This window comes from Monodelphis domestica, chromosome 1 (assembly GCF_027887165.1).
Source record: "Monodelphis domestica isolate mMonDom1 chromosome 1, mMonDom1.pri, whole genome shotgun sequence".
In the NCBI taxonomy this organism is placed as follows: domain Eukaryota; kingdom Metazoa; phylum Chordata; class Mammalia; order Didelphimorphia; family Didelphidae; genus Monodelphis; species Monodelphis domestica.
In genome coordinates this window covers 478,724,487-478,751,471 of record NC_077227.1, presented here as the reverse complement: position 1 = coordinate 478,751,471, position 26,985 = coordinate 478,724,487, and the positions used below count along the sequence as shown (strand labels likewise).

Here is a 26,985-nt window from a genome sequence, read left to right as displayed (position 1 = left end):
AGATAGTGCCACTACCCTGGAAGAAAGAGTTGGCATTCCTTATGGGGCTTCTGCCTTATCTGCCAGACAGTGTCCAAGAATTACTTATCTATATCTTGAGGGACAAGAGAGGTGAGCAGAAAATCAGTCTTACTGAGAAGGGATCTTCATAAATAGCTGTTGCATCTTCTTCTGAAACAACCTGTTCCTCCTGTTCGACCTGTTCTTCCTGTTGGGCCTGCTCGAACCAATCGTCCTGCTCGACGACCTGCTCCATCTGATTGTCCTGTTGGACCTCTTCGCCCTGTTGGATCTGTGAGACCTGTGAGGGCTGTCGGACTTCTGAGGGCTGTCGGACTTGTGAGGGCTGTCGGACCTGTGGGACCTGTGAGGGCTGTCGGATCTGTGAGGGCTGTCGGATCTGTGAGGGCTGTCGGACCTGTGAGGGCTGTCGGACCTGTTCGACCTGTTCGTCCTTAGGGAAGTCTATGCTCGCCTCTTCATATTCATCCTCATGGTCAGATTCATCTAGCAGATAAATGGAAATGCCCTGTTGTGTCCAATTCCAGGGGATAGGGGGATAGGGGGTCAGCAAGAGATTGACAGGAGTAGTAGATATGGGTTTATAGGGCAACTGATTCAGAGTCTGAACAATACTTGTTGGATCATTGAACCTCAGAGGTAGAAAGATTCTTAGAGCTCACTGAGTCCAATTTTTGTATGAATAAGGTTCCTCCCTACAACATGTCAGACAAGGGGTTGTTGGTCCAGCCACACCTTCAAAGGAACAATTTCTCAAGATGCCCATGTCACCTTTGGACAGCTCTACATGTTAGGAACTTAATCCCTCTTTAATATTCCAGCCCTTCCATTCCTTTGTTTTGTCTCTTAAATCTCTTTCCCAGGCTAAACATCTTTAGCTACTTTGCTTGTTTTTCAGCTGGCATGATTTCTTCACCTCACCAACTCAGTTTCCCTCCCCTGGATCATTTCTAAAGTGTGATGCCCAGAATGAATGCATCACTTGAGATATAGAAAATGAGGTCTCTTGGAGTCACTCTTTAGTTCATTTTGTTCCAGGGGACTCACATTTAGCTTCCAGCCCACCAGAACCCCTCAGAGTCATGGCTGTGGGAGAAAAGTGGGAGAAAGAAGGAAGGGTCTGGTAGAATCAGCAAGCCTTGATCTCACATCCAGAGTCTTTAAAACCCCAAATCCTTTTCCTTCTCAGTGAATAGATAAGTACTTATGTGAACCCTCAATAAATACTCCTGATTTACTAATACTCCTAAGGGGCTTCCTAGCAATAAGGGTTCAAGGGTCTACTGTGGAGTACATGGTTAGTTCAAAGAAAGAGTTTGTTTAGAATCAGTATTCTTTTTCATTGCAAGCCTATGGGTCAGATATTCCTGCAAAAAATAAAGCACCTTCCTATGTCAAACATTTGGTACTCTCCAAGGAGGTCAATGAGAGGGCCAAAATATGTCCTCTTCTCTTCCCCATCCAACATACACTTTTCTGGTGATTTACCTAGGAAGAGAATCCTGTCATGCCCTCTAAATCCTGGCTTAAAATCCTAAGATTGGCTTTTACAATTCCAGGGACATATATGTTCCTGTAAGCTGAAGCCCTGATCTATCCTTCACCCTAGGATAGAAATTCCACCTTTACTCTGTTTCAGATGCTGGATTCATCCAGGAAAAGACAAATGCAATTGATGAGGATTTAATGAGAATAAAAGTGGATCTGTGGGTGGGATGTATCATTTCTGCCATTCACATAGAGACAGTTGTCATAATGTCATTTTACTAATTTGTTCATTACTTGGAAGCAAGTCCCACTAAGCTCTTAAGCAGAAGAGAATGGTAAGGCCTGTTATTTAAAAAAGCAATAGCTTTAGCCATTGCCTCAGCAAAGGGCTGGCCTCGATATGACAAAGCCAGGATGCTTCTCTATGGGAGTATGAACAACACTATAAAGTTTTCCTTTTATTTTTTTCTGTCACCATTTCTAGTGGAGGACTACATTCTTTTCTTTAATTATGCACAGAATCCCTACCATGCCAATCTTATGAGGCTATTGATTAGAACAAATGAGATAACATATCTGAAAGTGCTTTGCAAACTGTACAATATTATAAAAACATAAGGTAGTATTTGGCAATCAACAAGTCAACAGTGAGCCCCCCTTTTCTCCTCTTCTGTGTGCCTGGCCCTGTAGTACATGTGGCAGGGAATAACTAAATTAATTCATTCAATCATTCAATAAATATCTATTAAGCAAACACTGTGTGCTCAGAAGAATGGAAACTATTTGGCCATGAGATCATTGATCTTCTTAAAAAAAATAGTATGAGTTGGGCTTTTCCACTGACAGCAACCTACATATCGGGATTCCTGGGAGTTTCTCCCCAGAAAGTCATGTGGATTCTGTTCAGCAACAGAAACAGTCCCCTTTCCTTTCCTTTCCTTTCCTTTCCTTTCCCTAATTAAAAAAAAAAACTAGGGAAAGAGAAAGGGAGGAAGAGAAAAAGAAAGAAAAAGAGGTAGGCAGATAGGGAGAGTGCCCAAAGGAGTAAAAAAAAGATTGCCTGGGTTAGGCACAAGAGTAAGTCACTGAAATGGTCAGAAAGTGAGAGTAGGAAGACGATAAGAATGACTAATACATTTTCATAGTATCTACTCTGTGGGAGATACTGTTAAGTGCTTCACAAATATTATTGTGTCTAATCCTCACAAGAATCCTGGGATGTAGGGGCTGTTATTATCTCCATTTCAAAGTCAAGGAAACCGAGGCACACAGAGACTAGGGGTTACATAGCTAGGAAGTGTCTAAGGCTGGATTTGAACTTGGGTCTTCCTGACTCCAGATCCAGTTTCCCATCCATTGGGCTACCTAGCTGGAGAGGGAGGAAGATTAGGATAAGATGAGAAGAAAAACAGACAAGAGGGAAATGCCTGTGGAAGCATGGAGAAGTGGGAGATTGGCCAAGGCTATGTCCCACATATAAAAATCTGTGTGGCTGGACTCAAACCTTTCAAGGAGGTTCTAGACCTATGCTGGTGAACCTGTGGCATGTGTGTCAGAGGAAGGTTGCTCCCCTCCCCCTCTCCACCAGGTCTGAGGACATTTCTCGCATTACCCACCCCTCTACCCAGTATCCCAATGGGAGTGCTTCCTCCCTCCCCTGTCTGAGGAACACAGTTCACATGCACATTGAGGGTTGCAGTTTGGGTATTTGGTCTCTAAAAGGTTTGCCATCATGTTCTAGACCATCAGTATCAGAACACAGACTGTATCATCCTTGTAATACAACTCAAGCTGATTACCTTTCACAGACAGAAGTACACAGGCTATGGGTATAGAAGGTAGAAAAGAAAAGAGGAGAGGATCCAGGCACAAATTCCTTGTAACCCTGACCTTGAGTCTTGACTGTGGCTCTCTCTATAAAACAAGCTAGTTCTTCCTTTAGACCAACTCACCATCGTTTTCCACTAAGGATCTGCTTGGTTCAATGCGAGACACGATCTCTGCCAGGTCAGTGAAGGAGGCATTGGAGTAGGTGAACATCTGGATAAAGAGAGAGTACATCAGCTGAACAGTGCCAAGTGAAACCATCCTGGCTATACAAGAACAGATAAAGTCAACATTTGAGGTGCAATACCTCTTGAGAAAAGAGAAGTCTGTTTCTTTGGCCAGAGTAAAGCAGAATGCTTCATTATCCAAACTTGGTTAAATTTACCTTTTTATACATTCTTGACAAGTTGTGTTAAATTTTGTTTTAAAGTGTAGAAAACTAGGAACTAGGGGATTCAAGACCTGAACTCAGGCTCTTGCTCTGGAGGTAGCAAACTGCATTGTTCCCAACATGACTCTTGCTGCTGTGCACTAATCTCTATTGTGTACCCTCCCTTGTCCTCTGATTGTCTGCCTCTGAGTCACTGGTGGTCGCTCCCAGGAGCACTGAGTCCTCTGACTGTTTAGGAGATGATGCTTGGGCATCTCAGCCCGTGAAGGCAGAGTTAGAAAGGGTGAAACCAGCAGCAAGTTATTGAGAAACACCTGTTTCTGTCAGTCATACCCCCTGTTATGAAGCACCTTGGCCAGTTTCTCACTTGAAGGGGCTAGCCCATTTTGATAAACCCCTTTCATAAAGTTATAAACAATGAGTGAAGGTAGTAGGAAATCACCTATATTCCATTAATAAATGAATTAATATTAACATGTGACCAAGTCACCACCCTTCCTGCTGTCTGCAGCCATTTTGGAACTTAACCATTGAAGCACATCTGCATTAGGAACAGAGATGTCCTGGACTCAGAACAATCTATGGTTTAGTAATGATAATGATTTTAGATTTTCCCTTTTTCTTCTTCCCCTCCATCCTCTATAATCTGGTTTGGCACAGTCTCTCCAGTCCAAGGAGGATGCAGAAGGCACATGACCACACCTAGGAGTGGTAATGGGAACCTAGAGAATACCAGACCTAGTGGCACTTTGAGGATCACCAAGTCCAAGACCCTGCTCTGACGTGTGAGGTGTCATGAAGTGATCTTCCCAAAGTAACAAGAACAAGTTAAAGGCAGAGTTAGAACTTGAGAGGCAGTGTAGTGCCATGGAACAGATGCTTGCTATGGAGTCACAGGGCATGGATCTGAATTCCAGATCAACTATTTACTGCTTATGTGCCCCTAAGCAATTCACTGAACTTTTCTGGAATGGTTTCTTCACCTATGAAATTGGATGCGAATGTACCTTCCAGCTCTAAATCTATGATGCTTGACACTAGAAACCAGGTCTCCTTGTGCCTGGCTTCATGTTCTTTCTATTGTATGAGTGGGATAGGGAGGGAGGGCACTTGGCATAATGTTGGCACTAAATGAAAAAAAGGACCTGAAAAGAAGATCTTGCTGTTACTGTCAGGACAGATACTAGCAAAGGGCTTTCTGAGGCTGATGTGTAGGCACATCCCACAGCCCTAGTGGGACCTTCATCACAAAGTTGATGCTTAGAAAGAGGGCTGGCTAGCAAGAGGGTGGCCAGTGCTTCCCCCATGTAGGGAAGTTCAACTGGAAACAACCTAGAGATTTACTAGTCCAGAGGTCTAAGTTGTTCTTTGTTTTTTTTTTATTATGTACTCACTCTGGCAGTCTGTTGAAGACTACCAACAATTTCTCAGAATAATATTTTTAAATGCATAAAACATTAGGATCATAAAGGAAAATAATGACAGTATATTGAAAGACAGTTATAAAAATATTAAAAAAAGAAAAAAAAACAGCTCAAATTCAGAGATCCTGGGTCTAGCCTGGATCTTATTTTAATAAAAGGGGTGTATAAGACAAAAGAAGAGATAAGAAGGGTCATCAGTTTCTGAGTGAACATATATAGCCTTGTTGGAAGCTGTAAAGTAAGCAAGAAAGTATTTGACAGCACACAGAAAGACTCACATCTCCAGTGTTCATTTTGCGGATTTCCTGAACATCACTCATCATCTTCTCTAGAACACCATTGTTGGCCCAGATGTCAAACACATTCTGTCCATATTGGTAACCCACCTCCTGATGGGAAGCAAGTAGTGTTCATCAAAGAATGCACAGGTCAATGTGACCTGTGACCTCAGGAATCAAATTAGCCCTATCATCCCCTTCTGGCCCCCAGGGATCATTTATAGGGTCTTATTAGTCCTAATATTCACATTAGGCCCTGCAAGGAGTTTGCTTAAAAGGCAGTCCCTACAATTCCTCTAATCTCCCCAATGGGACATTCACAGGGACATTTCAACCTTGATAATCCCATCTTTTGATTCACAGGGAACCATAAATTCTAATATTCTATTCTCTAGAGTCACTCACAGGGATATATCAGAGCTCACAGTCCTCCTTTCTACTTGAAGGTCACTCTCAAGGATATCAGCCTCCAGTCCTGAGCATGTAAAATTGGTCAGGACTATCAAGGCTGAATAAATTCAAGTTCCACAGGGAAAGCCCCCAGAAGTAGAAAGAAGGTAGTACAATTATTATAAAGTAGAATAATTCCATAGCTTTTTTGGAACAGGATCTGACTAGGGCCTATCTTTAGCAAAACAGTTGCTTTCCATCTTGGAGATAGGGGCTTCCATTTCTCATTGCTGAATAGAAAGGCAAGCACAAAGCTCCCCTTGGGATACCTCTGATAAGGACTAAGGCTAGGGTCCTTCTTCCAGAACTGGGGATCTAAGAAGTGAGGAAACAACCTAATCTCAGCATTCTTTATGTATTCTTACCTCTACTTCTAATGTTTCCCAACATCCCCCAAGCCAGTTTGACACTCACACAGATTTCATCAAATCTGCCAAAGTCCAGGGTACCATACTCGTCAATGGGTGGTCGGATATATTCACAGTAATCACTCTTCATCACCATCTCCAGCTGCCTGACACAGCTCACATAGGCCAAGCGTGACTGGATCTCTGCCATATTCAGCACCTATGTCACAGGGTTATAGGAGGCAGGAAGGGACATGACAAGCAATGAATTCCAAGGATAGGATAAGGGTACTTGCAACAAGTTCTGCTCTATATCTCCCTTTTTATGTGTGACCTATGACCTCCCCTAGACCAAAACCTCCCCACTTGTCATCATTTGGTTCTTTTAGTCCTAGTCCACTAAACACCTTGGTTTATTCCCAGGCCCCTGATACTAATGGGTCCTGCAACTAGAAAAATCTCTCCCTTGGAGGGGCAGCAATGCTATAGTGGAAAAAGTCCTAGGCTGGGAGACAAAAATAGATGTGAAGTTTTAGGGACCTAGAGTAGTGGATGGGGGGGGGGGTGAGGGGGGACTTCTGGGGCTTCAGCTGTAGCTGGAGGGTAAAGCATTTACTCAGGTCCTAAGAGGCTGGGGAAAGTCCATTTGGCAACCCTTGGGCATGAAGCTGGGGAGGGAGAACCACTCTGAGTGTACTGCACACATGTTATCCTCTCTTTCATTGCTAGCTACTGCTGCTCCCTAATACTCCATGCTCCCATGCATGGTGTTTCTGATTCCCTCCCTTGAGGCCCAGGCCCTGCAACCTTCACTTTTGTAGCCAGGGGATTCCAGCGTTTCCACAGGAGCCACCAGCCAGACAGTGAGTCGCCGTAGTTGGTGAGGTCCGTTTCGTCCCTGCTGCCCACGTCAATGGCAATCACCACCTTGGCACCCATAGATTTGGCCACATCAGCTGATGGGGAGAAGGCCCAGTAATTTCCATGGTATTGGATTTAATTCAATTCAAAAAACATTTATTAAGCTCCTACTATGGACCAAGCCAGGTGCCAGGGACACAAAGAAAAAAACGAAAGTCTCTTCCCTTAAAGAGCTTACATTCTATTGGGGAAAATAAACTATATGCAAAAATTTAAATACAAATACAAATACAAAAGACTTCCCTGGGGCAAGGCGTGGCAATAATAACTTTCAGCTGAGGGGTAGGAGAAGGGAATAAAGATTGGCTTCAGGTAAAAAGGTTGGCATTTAAGCTAAGCTTTGTAGGAAGCAACTGACTGCTGGCAGAGGGGAAAAGGCAATACATTGGAGGCATGGGGAATGCCTCTGCAAGGGGACTAAGGTGAGAGATAGAATGACCAGAATGAGGAACAGCAAGCTCTGTAGTTTGATTGGAATACATAGTACATGAGGGAAGAGTAATATACAAGAGATCTGAAAAGGGGAATTGGAACCAGATTGGGAAGGACTTTAAAGGCCAGAGTCTTAATTTTGTCCTAGAGGTAAGAGGAGTCTCTGGCGCTGCTTGGGCAAGGGACTAATATGCTTGGAACTTCTCTTTAGAAATATAATTGTGGAAGCTGGGTGAACTGGAGAAGGGAAAGTCTGAAGGCAGGGAGACCAATTGAGAGAGTGTAGTAAAAGTCCAACTGATCTGAACTAAGGTGGTGACTGTGAGCGGAAAGGGATATATTGTGTAGGTAGAACTGACAAACCTTGGCAACTGACTGGATGTGAGGGGTTAAGAAGACTAAAGATTTGAGGATGATCCTAAAATTGTCAACCTTGGTGATCAGAAGAATGTAGTGCCCTCAACAGAAATGGAGGTTAGGAAGAAGGGAGAATATGGGAAAAAAAGATAATGAGTTCTGTTTTGGAGTTTGCCGAATTTGAAATTCCCTCAGACATGCAGTTGAAGATGTCCAGTATGGAGTTGGTGACACAGTCCTAGAGTTCAGAAACGGGACCTATCTGTCTGTCTGTCTGTCTGTCTATCTATCTATCAAGTTGTCTGCACAGAATCCAAGGATTTGGTGATTACCAAGACAGAAAGGGAGGAGAGCACTGGATAGAGCTCTGGGATCCACTCATAAAAAGGACAGAGAACAAGGATAATTATATTACAAAAAATACTGAAAAGGAGAAGCCAGAGAGGAAGAAGGAAAACCAGAAGAAAGCAATTTCATGAAAATCCAAGAAACAGGAGGTGATCAACTATGTCAAATGCTGCAGAAAGGTCAAAAAGGGTAAGGACTGAAAAAAAAAAAAGGCCAGGGCCTTGGCAATTAATAGACCATTGATATCACTGGAGAGTTGTTTTGATGGAGTGATGAGGTTAGAAGTCAGATTGCAAGGGGTTGAGATATGAGTGTGAGATGAGAAAATAGATGTCTCACAAAGGCACATCTGTTCTTGGGTGGTACCCTAAGATATCAGAGCCTTTGCTGGCCAACAAATCTCAAACATCTTTCGGTCATTAGTGCTGTGCCTTACACGGGTATCATGCTATTCATTCACAGATTTCATTGGATTCAAGTACCTCATTTTTTCCCCATAATGAAATGGGCAAACTGAAATGTGGTGAGGTTAAGTAACTTATCACCAGCAGAGCTAGAATGAAATGCTGTGCCTTCCATATCCTGGCCCAGGGCTCCTTCCACTATATAATGCTGCCTCCTCAACAAGTACATTGGGGAAACTCTCAGGAGCATCAGCTCTACCAACAGTATTGGCTGGCAATTAATCCTATGAGACATTTTCTTCTCCAGGACCCAAAGGAACACAGTACTATTTATTATAATACTTTCTATAGAACCTAATGAGACCATTTGACTTGTTTAGTGTCTCTTGCCAGGAAGTCCCCTGATATTTCAGAGCCATCTTTGTGTTATTGTCTCTGTGCCTGTGGGCCTGCTTTAGCCTTGGAAAGGTTGGGCTGATTTGGGATGCTCTTCTGAAGGTGACTTGAAAAGGTTAAAGATTTTGTTTGTACTTAGCCTCAAAGGCCTTACCTCAAATAGGGTTCTTTTCTGAATCTGCAGGGCCTTCATCTCTGACTTGGCACAGAAAGGGGTTAATCTCTCCTTAGCACTTAAAATTAGCCTATTTCTATGCTTGGCCCCTGTTCTGATAGCTAAGCTAATAAAAACATAGCCATATGTTCAGTATTGCGGGTGTGTATGAGTGTCTGTGTTTCCTTTGCTTGTTCCATGAGGACTCATTCCAGTAAATTAGTTTAAAATGTTTTTTTCTTGGCCCATTCTAAAGAAAACGTGCAACCACCCCAGCCTTTCTCTAGAAGCAGGTGGCAAAGGAGCCAATTTTATGTGAGTGAGGAAATGCACCTTTAGACCCAAAGTACACTGGTTCACAGGAGTGACTGCCTCCAATTAATTAATCAGTGCTGTTCAAGAGCTATCTCCTTGTACACCAGTACAATTGTACCTGGGAGGTTGTTGATATAGCCACCATCCATCAGTAGGTGCCCATCTTTGGGGTCACAGAGTGGGGGCATATAACCAGACAGAGTCATACTGGCTCGGACATACCTCCACAGGGAGCCTGCAGAAATGAGGAAACAGAAGAGTAAAGGGAAAGGTAGGCTACCTGAGAAACTAGCAGATGCTTTTGGGGAACTCTAAGAGGTCAAGCTATCCTCCTAGGGATGGAGAATGAGGACCAGCAGCAATCCCAAGTCTAACATCTGCAAGAAGCATGTTGGAGACTTTTTGAGAGAGCACCATGTGCATATGGGTGCTGGATCACATGTCCTGGTGAGGCAGGGTCAAAGTCTTCTTTCTCAACACTACTGATTTATACTGCCTCTGAAACTGGTGGTTCCTTCAACACTAGGACATTCCAGTTGAGAGCAGGGAGACTTTGCAAGGCAAATTCATGTTATGGCTGTGGCAGTTGGTGAATGGCAGTTCTCTAGTTAGCCTCAGGGTCATGTCACCTGCCTCAGAAGGAGGTGTGTTTCTCACCCAGAACCATAGACAGGCAGACAAAAAAATCCCCAGTGTTAGGAGAGAATTACTGAGTAACAATGGCAGCAGCAGCAATTCCATTTACATAAAGGTTTACCTTTATCTAGGGGATGTTTTCCAAGCTTCTATTTCCTAGCAAAGATTCAGGCAAAGAATATGTGTGACCTTGGGAAGCATGGAAAGGGCTTGCCTGATCCTAGAAATAACTATACCCTCCTAGAGAGGTCTTAGGCCACCTTCTAGGATAAAACTCTATATTGTCTCCCCCTTGCAGGTATGGTAGTGGTAGTAACCATTTTTCTTACTATGTCAAAATTCTTCAACTTTCTATGCCTGGTACAGGTAGTAAGTCAGAGAAGATTCTCATATAGGCAAAACTGGCCAATTTGGGAAAGATCAGTAGAGTACAGCCCAGACTAGTTGCATAGCACTTGGGCATAAATTGTCTCCATAGATCTTTCCTCTCTCCTTCATTCTAAACGATGATGTATTCCTATTCATCTCTGCTCCTGGGCTATGATTTCCTTCTCTCTCTTGCCTTTCCTCTTCTGATAGTCACATTCATCCTTCCTTCCTTCCTCTCAGGTCCTAGGGCTAGGACATAGTTTAATGCTTATAGTAGGAAAAGTCAAAGAAAAAGTGAGGGGATTTCTCATCGGGACTCCTTCTGTGAAGTAGCTACTTACCATCTGTGTGGACCCTCATTGCAGAGGCAGAGATATCTGTTGTGATAACAAAATAGGGAATCCAGAGATCCTAGACACAACAATGAGATATAGCTTAGCTGTGTCTCTCTAGGTTAATATTACCCTCCTAATGATGCTGAGAGAAAACCTTTACTATAGGGGGATAAAGGAGAGAGGAAATAGCCCGAGTCCTCTTTGCTGTATATTTGGCATCAATTTATCTATAGATTTACATCTAGATAAAGAGATGGAGACATAGATAAGTCAGCAGTTAATTGGACTTTAAGAGACCCTCCAGTTTTACATTGTTTTCCCTGAGTAATCCAACAAAGTTTTACAGCCCCTAAGATTGGACGAAATAGGCATTTGTCCTCCCATCTACAGGAGACAGAGAGGCCCACAAGGGAAGTGAATGAAAGCCAAATGAATATGGCTAGTGGCTTCTCTCTGTCTTACCAGTCCAGCCCTGTTCAGCCTAGAGATTATTCTCAAACCTGATTTCTTTAGATTTTTCTCTTGTGCTAGCATCACATTCCTGACCCACCATCAGTAAGCCAAATGCTCTGGGTTGTTTTCCCAGCAATTAGGATGAAATTACACCAAGCCATCAGCACTGCTCTCTTCCTTCCCCCTCCCTGGCACCTTCATTCTATTATTTTCTTCTGAGATTGGCATTTGTGAAAAGGCTGGCTAGGCTGAGATACTAGATTGTGGCAATAGAACAAAGTGAAGTAAATCCCTCATGTGGCTATTGAATCCCTGGACTTGAGCTGCATTATCATCTGTAAAAGAAATTATTTAAATTGCAAAGTTTAAATTCCTTTTGAGAAGAATTTTAGGTAAAGAAGATGCTACCTCTCTGAATTCAGAACTGAACTGTTGGAGAAGCCACCATGAAGAAGCCTCCAGACCACAAGTTGCACAAAATTGAACTTTGGGTGTGGTTGATTGAACATTTATTTGTATCTGTACTTTCATGCCAAAGGGGACTGCCCCCTAACTGGCTTTTTGTCAATGCGTTCAGCAATTATTGGGTTTGTTTGTTTTTTTCTCTTATCAAATTATTGTAATCTTTAAATTGGTTATGTTTTCATCATCCTTTGGAAAAAAATTAATTTTTTTGCAAGCGATCAAACGGAGGAATGTAAAAAATAGACTGGAATACAGGACTACAATCCCCACAAGCCTTTGCTCCTCTTCCCCAAAATGCTTTGTAATCTCACAGGAATTCTGAGGTGGGCCGAGATTGAGGAAGGATTTAAGCTGGTGGCAAAGGTTTTTGGGGTCTCTCTCGTCTCTCTTTTTGGACTTCCTTTTTGGAGCAGAGGTGCCTCTTCCATGATGTGAGGTTATTTTGTCTAGGCCTCTGGCCTAGGCACATGTTTCTTACTTGTATATTCTTTAATCCTTAATCCTTAATAAACCTCTAAAAAATATAATACTCCTTGCAGAGAGAAACTGATTTCTACCTGCCTCGGTCTCCCCATATTCCCTAATTTTAATCTTTACACATCATACTCTCAAGAATAGCATAACTGTCCAGAGATAGCATTCTTACCCTTCTCTAAGTCACCCAAATGGCACAGGGATATGCATAAGAACTGGTTATTGCCTAACTTTTCCTTTGGGCTCTTAGGCCTGGGATGACTGCCAAATACTGTTCTGAAAAAAAGCCCAGTCTAGCCCAAATCCCTGAAGTCTCTGGGTTTAGGAAACCAAGGTAAGTCAATAAAACGATTTTTGAACTTCACTGGCCACTCCCCTTAAATCCTCATCTTCCTCCTTTCATATTTGTTGAGCCCACAAATTGCAGAAATATATGTGTTCTAGGAAATAAGCATGAATGTCATACTCTCAGGATTCTAGCTCTGTGGCAGTCTCCACCTGGCTCTGTTACTCCTAGGCATTTGACTTTATCTGCTGGGGCTTAGATGTACCCTCTAGATTATTTGCTGCCAGATTAAGCATAGATCTATTTTTGGCAAGGTAAGGTTTGGCATGAAGTATTTGATACCAAATTTTACCTGGATGTGAAGCAAGTAAAACAATAATCTAATGTCCCCAGGGGACTATTTGCCTGCTAAATAAGTAGGCAGTGTCACTGAGGCTATATCAACACCTCTAGGCTAAAGACCACAGGGAAATGAGATATATTTGAGACCAACATATGCCCTGCGGATCTCCGGGATGGCTGCCTGCCACACTAGGCTAGTGTGGACTTTCTGTGCTCCAGCTGCTGCGGGCCTCAAAGATGGAAGGTCCTGTCAATCAGGCTCTCTTTACCACCACCCAACATAGCCAGGCTTTCTTGAGAGTGGGCCAAACCTCGATTTGTTTGTCTTTGAAGACTTTTCTAATGCCATTATTGAAAGCTGCTCCAGAGAACATGGAAGTGATTGGGTAAGTCAGATCGAGCACTGTCTTCACCACTGAAGTCATCTCCTGGGAGAAAAGAGAGAAAAACAGTAACAAACCAAGGTCTACTCTTGATCACTTAATTTTGCTCTCAAACACTGATAAGATGAAAGGGTTTTTACATTACAAAACTGAAGGTTATGATACATGGTAGAGTGGGGTGAGGGTGGAGGAGATATGAAGCAACAGCAATGGGAAATATATTCAAGGATGACACCCATCTTCTATAGCTATTTGAGTAATAGATACATACTCTTGCTTTAGCATAGTAGGGATGGGAGGAAAAGACAATATTTAAAGTTCTAAGATTTGGGGAGAATAATATCTTATTTGGTGGGGAAAGGGCATTTCAAACATAGGGATCAGCTTATGCAAAGACAAAGAGATGGGAGAGAGAATGTGAGGTTTGTAGAATAACACATATGTCATGTTCATTGGATTATAGAATGCAGTAAAGGAAGAAACATGTAATAATCCTAGGCTTGATCATGAAGGGTTTAGATGCTAAATGGGATAGTTTGTATTTTATCACAGAGGCAATAAGGAACCATTGAGGCTTCTTGAACAGAGGAGTGACATGATCAGTCTTGTGTTTTGGGAATATCATTTTGGCAACTATATGAAGGAAGACTTGGAGAAAGGAGGGACTTGAGGCAGGGAGACTGATTAGAAAGCTCCTGCAATAGGCCAGGTGAGAGACAGTGAGGACCTGAACAAGAGTGGTGACTGGGTAAGTGAAAAGAGAAGGATTGAAGCGAGAGGTTCTTTAGAGGAAAAATCAACAAACAGGATATGGGGAGTGTAAGAGAGGGAAGAGACTAGGAAAAAACATGAAGCTGTGAAAATAGATGAATAAAAAAGGATGGTGCTGCTCTCACCTGAAACAGAAAAGGTAGGGAAAAGGGTGAATTTGTGAGGACAGATAATTAGCTCTGTTTGTATATATTATATGGACCTTACATACATTGGTGCTTGATAAATAATTATGAGAAGTTGGTGATCATAATTTTACTTCCATCTTGGTTTCTTTCCCCTGATTTCTTAGGATGCTAGATGCTAAGAAGTATGGCTTTGCATTTTTGTGCCATTCAATTTAATCCAATAAACACAGATAAAGTTCCTAATACATTAAGTAGCAGTACTAGCTAGTCCTATATTGCTATAAGAGGCCTGGAAGCTAGTGCTAAGAATCGGGAATGCCCTAGAGTTCTTCTAACTATGGAAGCCCCAAAACTGAGCCAGAACTTCAGTGACTTACTGCTATTTTATAAGCTAACAACTTTCTGGGTTAAAAATATTGATCACAATTATCCCAGAACCATTGCCTTGTATTAATCACTAATAACTCCTGTGTTGCAGTGATCACTGCCACAACTGGAGATTATCAGGCTATCTAGGACCATTTAAGTTGGAAGAAAACTTAGAGACTATCAAGTCTAACTCTAATTTTATAGAAAAGAAAACTGAGGCTAAGAGAGATTGTGACTTGTTTAGAGTAACAGAACTAGGATTTGAACTCGGGTCTTCCTAAATATAGGCCTAGCACGTTACTAAACTTCCTAATTGGCTTCATCTAGAAACAATTTCACTTTTCTTAATGATCTTGAGACTGATTCCAAACTCCTAAACCTATTTACTTGGTTTCACAAAGAAAATTCATTTCCAATAATCATGTTATAAAAATTTAGAAATTCTTCTTCTTAGACTGGAAAGACAAAGTTTATCTCTTTGCTTTTAAATGTATCAAATGAACTGAATAGTAAATTAAGAGTAAACCAAGTAGTCTCCATTTCCAGCCATATTTTGGCATTATAGGTCTACAAGAGAAAATTCATATTTGGCCTCTCATGTTAGCTGAAATAGGAACCAACTATTTTCTGCTATTTCCAGATCAGTAAGGCCATGATGATGGGCAGTCACAGCAGGAAGTCCCTGGGGTGAGCCTGGAATGAGCCTGAAAGAGACCCGGTTCCTCCATCCTAGGGCCAACAGAACAATAAGACTGCCCTTCTTTCAAAGGAGAAATCCCAAGGATACCGAAGCAAATGAGGAGGAGCTGGGCTCATCTATTTTGTGCATAATTATTCAGAATGACATTATCTTCACTTTGCAAACAGGTTCATAGAATAGACTGAATCAAAGATTTGGAGTTAGAAGGAAACTTAACAGTCACAGATTCCAATTCCATCATTTGATAGGTGAGGAAATTGGGACTCCAAGGTCAAAACAACTAATAAGTGTCTGAGGCAGAATTCAAACTCAGGTCCTCCTGACTTTCAGCCCAGTGATATATATGAACTATTTAAACTATTTAATATGGTTTAGAAAATTCAATGGAATTGGGAAAATGACCCAGGATTCCTAATTTCTAGGCTAGCTGTTGCCATAGAAGTTAGTTAATTCTCTGCTAACTAGAAAAAGGAAGTACCTGCTTATATCTATGGCCATAAGCCCATCAACTGCTGTCTTTCTGATTCTTATTCAGTTCTCATTCTCTAACTTGGAAAGGTTCTGGTCTTGAAGACACCTTGAGAGAAAGAGTATAGGTGCAAAATTCTTGGGTTGCCCCATAAGACCTCAGGTAAAAAGCAGGCAGGATCCAGGAACAATAGCAGTGTGGTCTATGAGCTAGACCAATGGCTTCCTCATGCCTTAGAAGCAGCTTATCCAGAAATCAATAAGCCTCAAGAATGCATAAATGAGTCAACATTTACTTTCAAATATCCAACCTTTGTCAAATGCCAGCACAGTTTGGAGATGGGACACAAATGGCCTCATTGTCTCATTAGTGATATCTATATCACCATCATTTTATGCTCAGTCTTATTTCAAAGGCTCTAAAGTGGACCTGAAAACAAAATTATTATCTTTAAAAAGAAGGAAGAATAAATGGTCCATGGCAGAATAGTAAGGGGAGGAGAAAGTAGACTGTTAGAAGAGACAGGAAGGTACATACAAATGAGAAGAAGAGGCATCTAACCACTGGCTCAGGCTACAGAGCCTGCAGCCTGGAAGGGACCTGCATCCCTGGTGCCTCTGTCCCAAGCTAGGGTCAGCATGAAGCTAGATGAGCAATGGCATGGGGTTATGTGCCAGTCTCATCTGACAGATCTGTGTGGCAGAATGACCACACAAGGGGTTATTCACCACTGCTCTTCATCTGCCTGCCTGCTGCCATACCCCTCTGTTGTATTGCTTTATCTATAGCTGGTTTTGTGTAGATAAAGACTTGATGTATAAGAGAAAAATAAACAGAACAAGATCTAAAGGATTTCTAGTGTTGCCTCCTAGTTTCTTTTCAGGGACTCTAGGATTATGGTATGGTCCCAAGAGCAGCAGGTGAGAATCTATTCCCAGGAGGTCCTTCAACCCAGAAGGCAGCTCTTCTCTCATATGAATAGCTTCTAGCTCAGAGCATGGGATGACTCATCAACCAACTCATTTATAGAATTGGAGGCCCTGGGAGACTTTTTCAGTGAATCTTAAACTCAAAGAGAGCACAGAAGTGGATGTCCTAGGACACATAGTCAATTTCTGTGCATTTCTAAGAATATAAAACTCCAGTAGTCCCTAACAATAGAGAAGAATTTGGGATAATTCTGATGTCCTCAACAGTTTTACCCTCTCAAAAGAACAAATTTTGATGAACTTTGATCCTCTGGGTTTCGGCAGAAGCAGAAAAGCCAAGGTAACAGAACAAAGCACATCTTCGCTGCCCTTCCCCCGCCCCCCTCCATTTTCCTTTTAAATAAGGTTAGAATGGCAGCAATTGAACTTTCCTTCCCAAACTTGGACGATGTCCCTGAATGACCCTGATGACCAATTACTTTGTATGTCCTCAGTAAGTGTAATTCAGTCCAATAGCTATCCCTTCTGCCTTGCTCAGGGTTTCATGTGGGACCCATAGAGATTTCACTAATACAATAATTCATAATATTTATTCATATTTCCCTCCTCTCCCAAAATGGATACATACCCATTTACATTTGGAAGAGAACATTTACATTTTAATTCTGACAGGAAGCATTGCATTATGTGCTCTAAATTTGAAAATATTGCCCTCCCCAAAACAGAAAGGGACTCTCAGCTAAACTACTTCTCTCAGGGCTTATAAGGTAAGAACAATACTGCTATAAACCAGTAAGGCTTTCCAGATGTGGGAGTAAAAGTTCACTCAAGACTTGTTCTGTCAGGGCAGCTAGGTAGAGAACCTGGGTTCAAATCTGATTTCAGACATTTCCTAGCTTTGTGACCTCTGGGAAAGTCACTTAACCCCAATTGCCCAACCCTTGCTGTTCTAGGTACAGAGCTTAGAAGGAAAAAAAACCCTCACAAAACTTGATCTATTAAGGAATCATAGGAGTCAGAGCCAAGAGTTTGGTGACTTAAAGGAGGAAAAATAGAAGGAAACATAGGAACATGAATGAGCAAGGGGATAAGAGAGAAAGGGGGTTTCCTGTTGGATTAAAGATAGAGAATATAAACAGAAGAAAAAGATATTGTATTTCCTACTTAGAATTAGAGAAGAGGAAAAGACACAATGGGAAAAATTATTCAAGTAAATACAACCTTAATAGTGTAATAAATATCCATCACCATTAGTATAGTTATTGGAATTGTAGACTAAGTGATCTTTCCTTTTCTTCCTCTGTAATCTCCTGGCACTTATCACATTTTTGCCTTATGCTGTAATTAATGCTTTCACAATACTGGAAGCTCCTTGAGGGCAGGGCTGTCTATGCCTTGTCCACTTCAGAGGACATCTTCATCTCCTAAGTGCTGGGTGAAAAGCTTTGCACATCATCTTAGGGTAGATATCATAAAAAGAGAGGAGGAGGGGAAGCAAGCATGGAATTTTCAGGAAATGTGGTTATTTGAGTTAACTAAAGACTGCTAATTTTGTAAACAGTAGGTGGAAAAAAGGGTGATTAAGAGGTCCAAGACCTTATGTTGAGACTATTCATTTAGATGACATTGGGTTTGAATATGTTCACATGGCTTTAAGAACCCTCTAAGCCAGGGGTCCCCAAATTATAGCCCATGGGCCACATGCAGCCCCCTGAGGCCATTTATCTGGCCTCTACCACACTTCCAGAAGGGGCACCTCTTTCATTGGTGGTCAGTGAGAGGAGCATAGGATGCATCTGCAAAGCGCGGCACCACTCACGTATAGTACTACTTCCGGTGACATAATCCTTTGTGTGGCACCTTATTCTGAGAGTGACTGAACGAGAACGAGGTGCCAAGCAAAGGATTATGTGGCTACCCAATGGAAGATATCAGCATGGTGAGCGGTGAGTGGGGGAGGGGATTTAGAACTGTGTATACTGCTGCCCAGTATAGTGGTGGCGGTGATGGGCCTATGCAAGGTGTGACAGGCCCATCACAGCCAGCGCTCCAGCCTCCGCTATCCCAGACAGCCGTATACAGTGTCACAGGCCCAGCACTGCCTCCAGTACTGTATATAGGCATTGGATAGAGGTGATCTGGCCTGTGACATCAGCGGTGGGTCTCTACTGTGAGAAGCCCCCCACTGCCACTGGGTGTTTATAAGACACCCCCTGTTTTTTTTGGGTCAAATTAATATAAGACAGTGTCTTATTTTCAGGGAAACTCAGTAGTACAATGGCCCCCATACTCCCCTAGATGCACAACATAATGGCCTGTATTATAGGGCTCTGACTCCTATAGTGCATCTAGGGGAGTATGGGGACCATTGTACTATGTAGTAATGTGGGGAGAGACTTTTGGGCAAAGGGAGGTTATAGGGGCAATTATGTTGTACATCTGGGTGAGTATGGTTGCCATTGTACTATATGGGGGAAGTGAGGCATCTGTTTTTTGTATTATAGTCTATAATTACAGATCCATAAATACGGACCACAAGAGGACACCCACGAGTGTCGTGCCTTCTTTTTTCCTGTGTGGGTTTGCACAGGGTAGTATGAACTGGAAAGGTGGTGGAGGGACTGGCTCTGTAATTGTACTGGTTCCTACACTGCACCAGTGTGAGCCTGAAATAAAAGTGGAGTTCCACCAATATGGCCACTGGTGAGGCTGAAACGATGTGGACTGGAAAGGCTGCATTGATGGACACAGATCAGACTGCATTGATGGACAGTGCAGTCTGTATGCCTCTGTGTGGGCAAAATTATTGTTGGTATATTGTTTTTATAAGACTGAATATATATATATATATAAATATATATATATATACATACATAGGTATTTGACTAATAGCAATTTGAAATCCCTAGGAAACAATGACATCAAGAAAGAAAAAAAATTGACTTGGAGTGTAGGATATTCAGAGAACAGTGGACTTACGATTACTTTTTCACGCAGTACAAGGAAAGAGATGTGTGTTTGATATGCCAGAATATAATGTCTGTGTTCAAAGAATACAATTTGTGTCGACACTATCAAACTCAACATAAAAGGAAATATGATTATTTGGTCGCAGATGTGAGAAAAGATAAAATATTAAAACTGAAAAATACATTGACAACTCAGCAAAATACTTTTGTGAAGCAGAAGCAGCTAAATATTTCATCACTGCAAGAAACTTTTCAAGTTGCCAAGCTAATAGCGTGCACTGGAATATCATTCATGGAGGGAGAATTTATTAAAGAGTACCTTCTTTCTGTTGCCAAAGAGATGTGTCCAGAAAAGGCAGACTTATTTAGTACAGTTAGTCTTTCAGGATCTACAATTACATGAAGGATTGAAGAAATGAGAGACAATTTGCATCAGCATTTGCAAAATTCGTCAAGAAAACTTTTCTATTTTTCCTTGGCACTCAACAAGAGCAATGATGTTCATGATTCTGCACAACTTCTAATCTTTATTCATGGGATGAATGACAATTTCAAAGTCACAGAAGAGCTTGCTGCACTGCAAAGCATCAAAGGAACAACTACAGGAAAGGATATCTATGAAAAGGTTTCCCAAACTGTGAAGGATTTGGAGCTGGACTGGGCTAAACTAGCCAGTGTGACAACTGATGGTGCTCCTAGCATGGTGGGGTCTAAGAAAGGAGTAATTGCTTGCATTATCCAAGAGATGGACAAATGTAACTATTCTCATCCAATAGCCATACACTGCCTCATCCACCAACAAGCGCTGCTATGTAGTAAATCTCTGAAGTGAGACTCTTATGAAAATTGTGGTATCTTGTGTTAATTTCATTAGAGCTAATGCACTAAACCACAGACAATTTCAGGAATTTCTGTCTGAGCTAAATGTCTGCCAGAGCTAAATGAGCTAAATAAATGAAGATGTTTTGTACCACATAGAAGTCCGTTGGCTGAGTCAAGGGAGAGTTTTGAGACATTTCTATGCCTTAATTCCACAGATTACAGCTTTTATGCTTTAAAAAAACATGGAAGTATCAGAGCTCAATGATGCAGAATGGAAATGGCACCTCGCCTTTCTGACATGTAACAGAGCTACTCAATAGTTTCAATGCGCAACTTCAAGGAAAAGGAAAGCTTATCTGTGATATGCAATCACATATGAAAGCATATGAAATAAAATTAGGCCTCCTTATCAAACAAGTGGAGGAAAATTTCTGTCATCTCCCCTTAACTCAAAACCTGTTAGTGGAAAAACTCTTGATTGCTACTACCCCTCTGATGTTGTGATAAGGTTCTTCATAACTTTCTTTTGTTAAATCTCCCTTGTCTTTGTAGAGAGGTGGGGGACCACAGGTGTGCAATTTTGTATACACTGGCAGATATATAACTATTGTATCAATTTTCCTTAATTGTTTTTCTTTCTTATAATGAAAGAAACAAGTGTGGATTCACTGGAAAAGTTGCAAAAGGAGTTTCAATTCAGATTTAAAGAGCTTTATCTCCATGAATAGGACATACAGCTTTTCCAAAACCCATTTTCTATTGACATTGAAAATGTGGACACAATTTACCAAATGGAACTGGCTGAACTGCAGAATTGTGACTCTCTGAAAGATACATTCAAGTCAAGCAGCTTGCCTAATTTCTATGCCCTAATTTCTCTCCCCTCTGAGACATATCCTAATCTCAGGAACCATGTACTCAAAATGGCAACGATCTTTGGCAGCACTTATGTCTGTGAACACACTTTTCCCAGAATGAAACATCTGAAATCTCCAACCAGATCTAGACTAACTGATGCACATTTGCATCACTTGTTACGGCTAGCAGTGACAAATATGGAACTGGACATTGACCATCTCATTAGCCAAAAGCAGGCCCATAGTTCCCATTGAAATAGTGGTCAGTTTGTTGATTTTAATGTACTTGTTCTTTATTTTAAATATTGCATTTGTTCCTGTTTTTTTTTTAAACTTTAAAATAAGATATGCGCAGTGTGCATAGGGATTTGTTCATATTTTTTTTTTATAGTCCAGCCCTCCAATGGTCTGAGGGACAGTGAACTGGCCCCCTGTGTAAAAAGTTTGGGGACCCCTGGGCTAAGCAGTAGGAAACTTTCTGAATTGAGACTAACATAATTAAGACAAGTGATTTATGGATATTTAAATAGCAAGAATATACCTTTCTGGTAACTACTACCCCCTCTGATGGTGTGATAAGGTTCTTTATAACTTTCTTTTGTTAAATCTCCCTTCTCTTTGTAGAGAGGTGGGGGACCACAGGTATGCAATTTTGTATACACTGGCAGATATATAACTATTGTATCAATTTTCCTTAATTTTTTTTCTTTCTTATAAGGAAAGTTTTTATGTATGTGTACGGGATGGGGGGGATGACATAAGGAGAGATATAAAAAAAGGCATTAACAAAACTGGGGAAAAAATCCTCTTATGCTGTCATTCCCAATGTATTCCCACCCACCTACCCCTGAGAGTGACACTAGCAAAAGAAATTCCAAGAGGAAACCTCCAATACTTCTCCCCCTATTCTGGTCTGGCAGCTGGGGCCTCCTCCAGGTAACAAATGTAAAACAGGCAGCAGGTAATACATTTCACAGCAAAGCAAAGTATGTCCCCCTTGAACCTTATTGCTTCAGGAAAGGCTTCATGAGTGAGGGCTGCATAGCAAATGAAGGACTTGGAGTGCATGGGATACTCTGGGTTTCCAAGAAGACTTTTCTGGAGTCTTCTAACTTCTAACAGTGACTTCTAACAGTGAGCGGGCAACTTTGATGAAGATGGAAGATAAGACTTGAGAATCATAATGCCTTTTTAGGACCCTGGGAGCCAGAACAAGTCTCAAGTTTTGAGTTGCCCATGATGCTCCTCTTGAGGCTGGATCTGTGGGCTTCCACTTAAGAGCTCTGCATCTCCAAGCCTTTACTGCATAGCAGGAATGGCACTCAAGGGGAGGGGGGAACAGGGGGAAAGCAGGAGGGAGGGAGATAATCCACTGATGAGTTATAAAATCTGTACCACACTCTGTCACCTCAGCTCAGACTCCAGCTTGTGAGAAAGAAAAAGAGACATAAGACAGGAACTGGGATCAGGGAATCTACTCGGATTTAAGAAAACAAACTGAGTCAGCACAAGAGTTAAGTAGCAGAAGAATAGCAGGATTTTGTTAGGCCAAATACATTCATGCCACTTCCTCCCCAGACCCTTTCCCTCCATCCCCCAACAAAAATGTTTTTGGTTTCATCCAGAAGCCCCTGATAACTAGCTAAAGATCACTACAATGCTTAAGGAGGATAAACACTTAAGAATCTCTTAAAGGACCAAGCAGTACCATTTGATGCAGTGCATTTTGTTTTCATCCATAAAGCTAAGAAACTAGAGATAGGAGAATGAAAAATTTTGTATCCCTTGATGCCCCTGCTTCTTCTAGGGTTAACTTTCTTGCAGGTATACAGGATAGGGGAGAGGATAGGCTACTAATTCTAAATGTGGGTTTTCCAGCCTCTGCATTACTTCCTGGACTCTCACATACTGTATAAATGGAGATTTTGAACCCTAGACTTCAATCCCCAGAAGTCCTTGGTATTTCTCAGAATTCCCTATAATCTCACTTGAGTCTCCATGTAGGTGAGAGTACAATTTGTATTTAACTAGCAGTAACACTTCTCACAGATCTCTTCTCTGCCATTGCAATGATATAGTAAGTAAGCTAAGTGCAGGGTTTTTGAATGGGCTAATCAGCCATGGACACGTGGTTTTTATTTTGTATCCTTGATTTCTAATAATCCTTAATAAACCTCATAAAATATAATATTTTTATTAGTAGAAATATAATTTTAAATTTAACAATACAAACCCTGTGAATTCATCATGCCAGCTCCCTACTCCAAGTGATACAGTATTTCCACTTTCAGCCCTGGCCTAGTATAAGAATATATATAACAGAGCAAGACTTCTGTATATTTTTAGTGGCCAGTGAAACAAAGAGAAACACTGAAGATCAGGTTTTAAAAAAGCAATTATACTGTGGGAGTAGAAACACCGAAGAAAAAACAATTGCTTCAATACATGGGTCAAGGGGATATGGTTGGGGATGTAGACTCTAAATGAGCATCCTAATGCAAACACCAACAATGTGGAAATAGGTTTTGATCAAGGACACATGTAATACCCAATGAAATTGTGCGTTGGCTGCGGGAAGGGTGGCTGAAGGAGAGGGAGGGAAGTAATATAATTCTTGTAACCAAATAATAATGTTCTAAATTGACTAAGTAAATTAATTTAAATAAAAAAAATACATTTAGGTTTTTTCTTTTCTTAGAGAACGATAAAATTTTCTATTCATTTGCTTTTAAAATTAAGAACAATATCTAGGAGAAACAACACTACCCACAAGCAGAGGACAAATGGTGGGAGTAAAAACAATGAGGAAAGGCAACTGCTTGACTACAAGGGCTGAGGGGATATGACTGAAGAGAGACTTTAAATGAACACCCCAATGCAAATACCAACAACATGGAAATGGGTTCAGATCAAGGACACATGTGATACCCAGAGGAATCATGCGTTGGCTATGGGGGGGTGGGGGAGAAAAAGAAAATAATCTTTGTTTCCAATGAATAATGTTTGAAAATGACCAAATAAAATAATGTTTGAGAGGGGAAAAAAATTAAGAACAAGTCATGTAAAGCTTTATTTTGGCAACTCTCCTAAATACTAAAAAGTCAGTAGCACATTTGTTCAGTTAAAGATGTAAGAGGAAAAGGAAAGAGAATAAAATGGGGCAGGGAAGGAGAGCTATACAAAAAGGGAAGAAAGAGACAAAATAGTTCAGAAGAGAGAAAAAAGGTAAAGAGAGGCACAGCTAAAGAAAGACACATGCAAAGAAGGTAAGAAACAAAGATAAGAATGGACAAAGGAAAAATTGAGAGACATATGAGAAAAGCTCAGTAGATATGGGGGTTGGTAGTCAAAAGTCATATCCTATTATTTACTTGTGTTGTGGACTTTACCAGTGATAAGGAGAGAAGTATGGTTGAAAATCCACTCCCAACTTAGACTGCTTTAATCTAAGCATTTATGGGCCCTACTCTGAATGGGATAACCAGTGCTGCCTATTACAGGGAAAACTGGCCCTGAAAGATCAGGTCTAGCTGGTCCCCCCACCCCCCTTCCAAGAAATGTCAAGCTATGAACTCAAAAGGAGGCTGGTGGGAATAAGTCAAACACTGGCTTTGCCTAAAACCCTCCCTTGTCAATTCTACCCACCATGTGCATCAGGAAAGAAATATTATCTGACTGAATTGTCTCAATTTGTTGGAGCATGAGGAAAGATTTTATTTTTGTCTTCCTTTGAAACAGGAACAGATACTTTTGATCCAACTCAGAGTTTCAAACAAAGTTATGTTTTGTACTCTAAAAAAAAAGTTAGAATCTTTTTAAAATGGAGACAAACGAGATAAGAAAACAGATCAATTCCTTTTCTGATGCTGCCAGTTCTAAGTACCCATGTTACACTGATGGGTAGCCAACTTTCAGTCACTTCTACAATTTTTAGACTTTCTTTTCACCCAGAAAGAATAATCTTTACTTGGATTTTACTTTCTGTACTAGACTACATATTTTTGAAGCATGGAGAGTGAAGCCTGGGTTCATCTTCTCACCTACATTAAAGGGAAATTTTCTGTAGGGATAAAAGATTCCTACTCAGAAGCCAGACCAAAAGAAAGAACAATGTCACAATGATTCATCCCCCTCATTCCCACACCCTCTTTCTTTAGGGAGACTGAAGCCATTTTAGACTTTATTTCACTCACCCCAATAACATCCTTGAGAAAAGACAAGGATTATAACCCTACTGCATTGTGAGGAAGCAGAGGCACAAAAAGAGTAATTATCATGTCGATAAGGTAGTAAAACAGACTGAGAACCTGGGGCTCCTAGTCACCCTGTCCCCTTCTGCCCTATGTCCAGGCCATCATGCCATATGCTAGACTCTTCATTCGAGCAGCATGAAACTGCCCTTCTAAGCATACTCACAATTGCCCACTGCTTGGCTCGGATTCTTGTCTGGATGTAGTTTCGCTCCTCAGCAAACAGAGCCCCCATGAGGGACCCAATTGAAGTTCCTCCTACCATATCCACAGGAATGCCTGTCTCAACGAGGGACCGGATGAGTCCAACTTGGGAGCAACCTCTAGAGTAGCAAGAAACAAAGGTAGAACGGGTGAAGTCTCAGTTTCCTAAACTCCTCGAGAGAAAAATGTCATGAACTTGGGTTCATGAAAACAACTATTTGTCTTCAAAAGCCCGGTAGTAAGTAGGATAGGTGAGGCTGCCCTTCCCTCTTTAGCCAGGACCCTGCCTCCCTGGCCCACTCCTCTATGGGCCCTAATGAAGCTTCAGAGTTACCAGCTAAATGGCTGCATAAAGTAGATTTCTTTCTGCAGAAAGAGCAAGGCCAGACCAAGCAAGTATTTGAGCTTTGCATTAAGATGGCTACAAGTGTATGTACATTTATGTGCAGAGGGTGGAGTAGTGGGATTAAAGTATAGAGGGTCCTTAAGGAAAAGATGATTCATTTTTCTCCAATACTAGCTCTACTATTTTCTAATAGAGGGATGCAGAGAGGGGCTTCTGAGAAAGTGAATTATGACCTGAACCCTTATGTGAGTTTGGGGACTCTTCATATGCCTGTTCTCTGCAAAGCCATGGCAAACCCTCTGTACTTTGCTTGGATGCTGCCTGACTGATACTCTGAACAGGATTTGCCCAGCAATGTGCTAAGAGTCCCAAGCCCTTCCTACTTTCTATCTTGCTGAGGTTTGAAAGACCAATAAATACTATTCCTGTTACCCATGTGTGCATCATGCCACAATCTAAAGACTCCTAATGAAATATCTCTTGTAGCCTCAAGCCACTAGGGAAATAATGAGCAGTCACTAACAACAGAAGAGTTTACACTCTACTGGTCCCTAAACTGGACCTGCCACAACTAGTACCACATCTGGCACATAGTGAGCAATTAATAAAGTCTTCTCCATCTCTGTCTGTCTATCACAGAGGCTGCCACATATGTGACTAGGTAACTGTCCCTAGAGAGGGTTCTGAAATAGAGAAAGTAAACTGAGGAAAACTGTTTCTTCTTGCAATGACTGCTGTCCTCTGGCTTTGACTAGAGAGAGCTGCTAGAGGGGACCTGAAGCTGCTTGGTTGTAATGGAGGTAGGAAAGAGAAATGCTGAGGGATGCTGATACACAGAGATGCTGGTACACAGGGGAACTGCTTTGGGGAATGCT

The 26,985-nt window shown here is 41.5% G+C and overlaps 1 protein-coding gene across 12 annotated transcripts in view; it reads right to left on the bottom strand.

Moving 5' to 3' along the window:
- Positions 1–26,985, bottom strand: part of PNPLA7 (patatin like phospholipase domain containing 7) — a 326,954-nt gene that overhangs the window by 1,811 nt on the left and 298,158 nt on the right. For 10 of the 12 annotated variants that reach the window (XM_056823116.1, XM_056823119.1, XM_056823143.1 and 7 more), the window contains 9 exons: positions 25,727–25,883; positions 13,225–13,341; positions 10,900–10,969; positions 9,672–9,788; positions 7,034–7,182; positions 6,294–6,446; positions 5,430–5,540; positions 3,462–3,549; positions 134–507 (listed from right to left, as the gene is read on the bottom strand). In XM_056823116.1, the coding sequence (XP_056679094.1) occupies positions 134–507; positions 3,462–3,549; positions 5,430–5,540; positions 6,294–6,446; positions 7,034–7,182; positions 9,672–9,788; positions 10,900–10,969; positions 13,225–13,341; positions 25,727–25,883 (1,336 nt within the window). Of the gene's footprint in view, positions 1–133; positions 508–3,461; positions 3,550–5,429; positions 5,541–6,293; positions 6,447–7,033; positions 7,183–9,671; positions 9,789–10,899; positions 10,970–13,224; positions 13,342–19,950; positions 20,021–25,726; positions 25,884–26,985 lie in introns of those variants that run through there. The other 2 variants (XR_008917511.1, XR_008917518.1) reach the window with 2 other exon arrangements.